The 7,341-nt window shown below is 47.5% G+C and overlaps 1 protein-coding gene across 1 annotated transcript; it reads right to left on the reverse strand.

Annotated features, from left to right (window-relative positions):
* Positions 1–1,308: 1,308 nt before the first annotated feature.
* BBBOND_0000050 (hypothetical protein, conserved) lies at positions 1,309–5,889 on the reverse strand (the record flags this gene model as incomplete). The annotated part of the gene is made up of 1 exon (XM_012914860.1): positions 1,309–5,889. One exon carries the CDS (start codon positions 5,887–5,889, stop codon positions 1,309–1,311), a length of 4,581 nt encoding a protein of 1,526 aa, XP_012770314.1.
* Positions 5,890–7,341: the final 1,452 nt, after the last annotated feature.

The raw sequence follows: 7,341 nt of genomic DNA on the forward strand, positions 1-7,341 counted from the left end.
AGCACTTTGCCTGGTTGCTAGGTCAACACGTTGCCTGGGTGCTAGGTTAGCACTTAGCCTGGTTGCTAGGTCAACACGTTGCCTGGTTGCTAGGTTAACACATTGCCTGTGTGCTAGCTCAACACTTTGCCTGGTTGCTAGCTTAGCACTTTGCCCGGGTGCTAGCTTAGCACTTTGCCTGGGTGCTTGCTTACCACTTTGCCCGGTTGCTAGCTTAGCACTTTGCCTGGTTGCTAGCTTAGCACTTTGCCTGGTTGCTAGCTTAGCACTTTGCCTGTGTGCTAGGTTACCACGTAGCCTGTGTGCCAGCTTACCACTTAGCCTGCGTGCTAGCTTAGCACTTTGCCTGTGTGCTAGCTTACCACGTTGCCTGGGTGCTTGCTTAGCACTTTGCTTGGGTGCTTGCTTAGCACTTTGCTTGGGTGCTTGCTTAGCACTTTGCTTGGGTGCTTGCTTACCACCTTGCCTGGTTGCTAGCTTAGCACGTTGCCTGGTTGCTAGCTTATCACTTAGCCTGTGTGCTAGCTTAGCACATTGCCTGGACGCTAGGTTAACACTTTGCCTGAGTGCTAGCTCAGCACTTTGCCTGGTTACCAGCTTACCACTTTGCCTGTGTGCTAGCTTACCACGTTGCCTGTGTGCTAGCTTAGCACTTCGCCTGGTTGCTAGCTTAGCACTTCGCCTGGGTACTAGGTTAACACTTTGCCTGGGTGCCAGCTTACCACGTTGCTTACGTGCCAGCTTAGCACGTTGCCTGGTTGCCAGCTTAGCACTTTGCCTGGGTGCCAGCTTAGCACGTTGCCTGCTTGCTAGCTTACCACGTTGCTTACGTGCCAGCTTAGCACGTTGCCTGGTTGCTTGCTTAGCACTTTGCCTGTGTGCTAGGTTAGCACTTAGCCTGGGTGCCATCTTAGCACTTTGCCTGGATGCTAGCTTAGCACTTTGCCCGGGTGCTAGGTCAACACGTTGCCTGGTTGCTAGTTTAGCACTTTGCCTGGTTGCTAGCTTACCACGTTGCCTGGTTGCTAGCTTAGCACTTTGCCTGAGTGCTAGCTTACCACGTTGTCTGGTTGCTAGCTTACCACTTTGCCTGGGTGCCAGCTTAGCACTTAGCCTGTGTGCTAGCTTAGCACTTTGCCTGGTTGCTAGCTTAGCACTTTGCTTCGTCGTTCAGTCATCACTTTATTTTAACGCTATCTAGTTCACAGGTTGCCGCTAGAGTAATTCGAGACATTAGACTACGTTTGGTTTTTAGGTGAGTAGGTGATATGTTAGGTGAGTTGATGTGAGTTACAGATGTGAATACAATTACGGTTGTAGATACGATATCTTGGCAAGCCTTCCGACTTGCGCTGTAGTCAACAATGACTGCGCCGTTATCTTGTGCGATGACGGTATCCTCAGGTGTGAGCGTATGTGGAGCACATCCAGTCTGCCGACCATTACGCAAATGAGGTAGAAGAGGGATAGTGACCAGAGTGCGAGGACGAGGTAAGTGAAGGGTTCTCTGATGGTCCAAATGAAGTTGTCACATTCCGTGAATAGCTTTTTGAAATATTCCGATTTCAACACCCTGTCCAGCTGAGAGCAGAAATCAGAACACTTCTTAGCCGATGTCTCATTATTTAATGTCGCCGCGTTACCAAAACAGAAACCGAACTGGTACAGTGTTGCGGATACACCCTTGCACTGAACCATCGATGGACACTTGCAATGAGGCTTTGCAGGCTCACCTTCTTTCTGCTCGACGAGCCCATGCTGTCCACGCTTACATTTATCAGCACGCAGACACGTATGACAGCCCCAGTCTTGGCAGAAAATGTTCTTGAATGCGTTACACAAATTGTTCAGTTGAGTCCAGAAATCCCACGGCAGGTAGACAGCCCATGTAAGGTACGTGGCAAAGTTCTTATGAGCAAGATATTGATACGTGTCCGAACACAGTGTGGATAGGTATGGAGCGCAGCGCATATAACTGTCCTCGCAACTTCTAGTCATGCATAGGCTAGATACATCGGCATAGACTTCGAGATGATTCAGATGGCGGTGCTCATGCTGACTGTTGCCATAAGCGTCACGAAGTGCATTGGTAAGATTACCCGTGTCGGTGTAGAGCTTAATGGAGAGTTTCTGAATAGATGCTTCAATCTTAGTTTGTGATACTGGTTTTATACCTACATTATTTAGATAAGATTTAACATTGACCCACTTATTAACCAAGCTTAACCCGAAACCGAAATGCTCCGGCAGCGTCTTCGGCGGAGTCGGTGACAAGCCGAACAATGATGAAACCACGCCACTACCTAAGAATTCTCGAATCATCTCACCTAGCTGACGGCCTGTTTTCGTCGACCCAGAAAACGCTCTGAAACCCAGCGGTGTGACGCACGGCATTCCCAGCCTAGAAGTGGAGGGGCAAGTGGAGCATTTAGATTTGCATCCAACAGACTCCAATCTGTGTGGCAGGTAGCCGAGTAGAGAGTCACTTAGGTAGTTCATCAATGGCGATGTTGGTTGACAATTTGGTTTGCAGTTTGGTTGACAGTTTGGTAGGCACGCTGCTTCGTCCGTTGGCTTGATGTTGCAGTGCGATTTGGTTGTAGGTACGTCCCTGCCGTAGTGACAGTCGGCCCATCCGTAGTTCTTGTCTGCGACACTGCATCGTTCAAACAAAAATCTGAGCGGCTGCAAAATTCTGCGCAGGAAGTCAAGCAACATCTGCAAACAATCTTCGCCGGAGCTCGGGTAGTACAAATTCAGCGTGTTATTCGAATAGTCGCAAGCGTAGAATGTCGCCGCGTCGCCGTGGCCAACAACGGTAGTGAGCAAATCGTACGATTTCGAACAAAGGTAGTCCAGTACCTTGCATATGTTCTTATACGTGATCTTCTGCGGGTGCGCCTCCAGGTACGACTTCTCAATGTCAAATACGGTTATCTCTCCGTCGCCAGCAAGCGGCGTATCCGGATTATCAAGCACGTTGGTGAACCCGTCTGATAGCAGCGCCTGGTACGCGGAAGTGTAAGTGAGCCCTGAAAGCCACACCAGCATCTCGAATACGGTACATGGCGTTCTAGGTTTGGGGAGTATAGCGATGTGACACGCTTCGTTGTACTTGTCTATGTGATAAAGAATGCATTTGAGAATGTCAAAAAGATTAAAGAGGACGTTAGACTTGCGTTCATTCGACTCACACTGCTTAAGATGATCGTTGTCTTTCGCACCGGTGACCCTAAAGCTAAGTCTGTTGGCGACGTATTCGCCGTTTATGACGTCCTTGTTCTGTAGCTCCCAGTGCTGTTTGTCGCTCTCTGATACTCTGAAGCCGTGCCGTAGGAACAACCTGCCAAGATCAGAGGTCGAGTGAATTTGGTGACCCTTCAGACTGTTGCAATTTATCCTCAAGTCATGCACAGCATCGTAAATTGTGGAAAAAGCGGTCAAAAATATTTTGGCGCAGTATGTAGTCTCCGGGTTATTCTCCTGCTCCCAGTTGATATTGCTGGCGCCGTCGTAGACGGAGACGTATGCCTTGGACAGCTCCCCTGCCAGACCGTGGAGACCGGACTTGAGCACATCTAGCATCGCATTGGACAGATCGCCGAACTGTTTAGGTGCGCAATGCTCCAGTTTGCTAACGAGGTCACTGATGTTCTGGCTGAATGTGTGATCGAAGTGGTGAGATGTGTTAAGGTCATTGAATAATCTGGATACAGCAGAAAATGGCGACGAGAGACGTGCAACGTCTGCGTCTAAATTGTTCTGTGTTTTCAGTTCTTGGACGAAATAGTTGATACTATGGCTGAACTTCGACGACAAATCGTGGAGAGTCTCCGGTGGATTGGCGGCATAACCGCTAAAATTTGGATTAAAAGTGTATTCAAACCTGTGCATGAATCCGTGGAGGCCGATGACCAGATCGTGATCCATCTCCTGTGGCAGCCCAGTAAGCTCCTCGGCGACCTTTGTGGAGAAGAGTGTCAACATGTCGCTGACGAAAGAGACGTACTGCTTACGAGCTTGCTGCGTGATCGTGTACACTGCACGTTTCACTTGTTGATTGACCTGCTCTTGAGTCTGCTTCACGTATTTGTCACGCACGTGGTCGGCGTATGTATTCAGGAGGTATCTGAGTTTAGTGATGGGCTCGGCCTTCACGTCGCTGTGAAGTGTGTCTAGTCTACCCTGTAGAGCTTGAAGGCTGTCGGTTATATTAGGCTTGTCTTTCGATATCTTCTGTTTTAGGTCGTTCAGTCTGCCTCTGAGCCTGTCGTTCACTTCCTTTTCGTCATCCGTCGTTAGCGCTTTCATAATATCATCAGATAGCGCACGAAGGTGTTTGGTTAGATTTTGAGCATAATCTATAACGCCCTGTTTAGATTCCTCGGCAAACGTGGCAAACTTCTCTACTTCATCGTTGAGGGGCTGAAGATGTTGAATAACAATCTCATCAATTTCCGTCTGAAGATTTGCCTCACCTGTGATGGCGGCACCTATGAGGAGCTCGACAAATTCTGAATTAACGGCTGCGGTCTTATTGCTGAGAGCTTCCTTGACTGCTTGGAGCGTCTGGATATATATTTTAGATGCCGGAGGATTCTCGCCCTCCCACGTGCTCACAGCTGCTTGGATATTCGTAAAGAACCTCTCCAAATTCTTACCAAGAGTGGGATCCCCATGCTTCTCATTGGCAGTCTCTAGCAATCCTCCCACATGTCTTATCTTCCCCAGCGCAGTACCACCCAAAGCATTAAGACCCGGAGTTTGACCATCCATTGCCACAGCTGCTGTCGCCGCTACTTTCAAAGAATCCACTAATTCTCCAACATATCCTTCAACGTTCTGCTTAATTTTGCTCATGAGCTTTTCAATCTGAAGTGACAGATTCCAGTCGCCTTCCTTCCACTTCTCCAACTGTTGTGGCTCCTTTACTTTGCTTTGAACCTCATTAAGCTTCTTCATAACGCAGTCTTTATCTTCACCATCTCCATCCTTCCCTTTAATGAGCGTAAAAACCTTATCGTATTCAGATTTAGCAGCTTCGAATTGTCCGTGCAGCACACCGGCCTCAACCTTCAGCTTATCGGCAACATCTTTTATTTTATACGGATTAGTATCCGAATTGTCATCCTTAAGCGCATTTAATATTTCCTGAACCAGTTTGTAAGATTCTTCTACAACCATGTCTGCCTTCGTTATCCAATCCGTAAGACCATTAATGCATTGCTTAAGTTTTTCATTGATGCTGTCGAGATTCTTCACAATAACCGAAATTTTCTCCTTCAAGTCGGCGACAAGTTTCTCCACATCTATCTTAATTTTTTCATTCACATTGCAATTAAGTCCGTGAAGAGTCTCCTTAATAATTTTCTCCGTGGCCTCCAAACCTCTCTGCTGCTTTGCGTGGATATCTTCGAGTTTCTTACTTTCATGGGCAATATTAATTTTTACACGCTCAATATTTTGACGTAATTGAGGATTCAAATCGGCAACATCTTCGTGTGCCCTTCTAATATTTTTGCCGAATTCTCTGGCATTTTGTCTGCATTCCTTAACTAACTTCTCAACCTTAGTGACCTGGGCATCCTTAACTTCCGGGGATCCAGCAACATCGTCTACGCGAATGCCATTGAAATCTCTATTAAAATTACCGCCATGTGTGACGTATTTGAGTAGCTTACTTGTAATAGTTTTGACATTTTCATTTGACCTCTTCACCCTCTCATTATACCCCCGCACCCCTTCGACCACACTTCCAATCGCAGCATTAAAACCTTTTTTACCGGCGTGTTTATTGGTGTTAAGAATGTTAATTGCATTATTTAAAGTATCTTTATGCTGCCCTAAATGCTCTTTGATGTTACTGAGAACGCCACTCAAAAATCCCATCACCCCGTCACACAGCCTATCCAGGTCAGAGTACACAATCCCACCGCCATCGTAGCCTTTGGAGTCAGAGTTGAAGCCGAGGAAGGTTTCGAGGCCAGTGCATAGGTTATTAAGCAAATCATGTGGATAATTTGTGTTGCTTTCATTTGCTTTTTTAAAGTTCTCAAGTTTCTCTATCTTCTCCTTGATGCTCTGACAATTCGAAGGATCTTGACAATCAAGATTATTATGAATATCATTTTGAAAGTTTTTACACTTTTTTTGCCGTTCAGTAAGGATATCTAAAGCATTCTTAACGGCTTTCTTAACACTCTCACTCTCACCAACAAATCCGCCAAGTTGACCAGCAAGGTGACCAAGGCTAACAAGCTTGGACTCAATGCCATCCAAGGCTCTTTTAGTAGCATCGTCAGTGAGAGAATGGTCAGTATCAGCAAATTCTTATAATGGTTTATAGAGGTCATAGCGTTAATAAGACGAGCTAATTCGAGAGATTTGGAGATAGGGTGAACATGATGGGACATGGCAGTGGCAAGAGGTGGAAGAAGGGAAGTGAAGGGTGACAAGGCACAAGTTTTGAGGATGGTTTATGGAGGTCATAGCGGTATTATGGCGAGGTGATTCGAGCGATGTAGAGTGGGTTAGGGAGCGATGTAGAGTGGATAAAGGGGCGATGTAGAGTGGATAAAGGGGCGATGTGGAGTGGATAAGGAAAGATGTAGAGTGGGTTAAGGGGCGATGAAGAGTGGGTTAGGGAGCGATGTAGAGTGGGTTAGGGAGCGATGTGGAGTGGAGTAAGGGGCGATGTAGAGTGGATAAAGGAGCGATGTAGGGTGGATTAAGGGGCGATGTAAGGTGAGTTAGGGAGCGATGGAGAGTGGATAAGGGAGCGATGTGGAGTGGGTTAAGGAGCGATGTAGAGTGGGTAAAGGAGCGATGTAGAGTGGATAGAGGAGCGATGTAGAGTGGGTTAGGGAGCGATGTGGAGTGGGTTAGGGAGCGATGTGGAGTGGGTAAAGGGGCGATGTAGAGTGGATAAAGGGGCGATGTAGAGTGGGTAAGGGGCGATGTAGAGTGGATAAAGGGGCGATGTAGGGTGGGTAAAGGGGTGATGAAGGGTGGTTAAAGGAGCGATGTAGAGTGGATTAAGGGGCGATGTAGAGTGGGTAAATTGGCGATGTAGGGTGGATTAGGGAGGTATGTAGGGTGGATAAAGGGGCGATGTAGAGTGGAGTAAGGGGCGATGTAGAGTGGAGTAAGGGGCGATGTAGAGTGGATAAGGGAGCGATGTAGAGTGGATAAAGGGGCGATGTAGAGTGGGTAAAGGAGCGATGTGGAGTGGATAAAGGGGCGATGTAAGGTGGATAGAGGAGCGATGTGGAGTGGGTAAAGGAGCGATAAAGGGTGGATAAAGGGGCGATGTAGAGTGGGTAAGGGGCGATGTAGGGGGAT

The sequence above is a fragment of the Babesia bigemina genome, scaffold Bbigscaff_25089 (genome assembly GCF_000981445.1).
Source record: "Babesia bigemina genome assembly Bbig001, scaffold Bbigscaff_25089".
Lineage (NCBI taxonomy): Eukaryota > Apicomplexa > Aconoidasida > Piroplasmida > Babesiidae > Babesia > Babesia bigemina.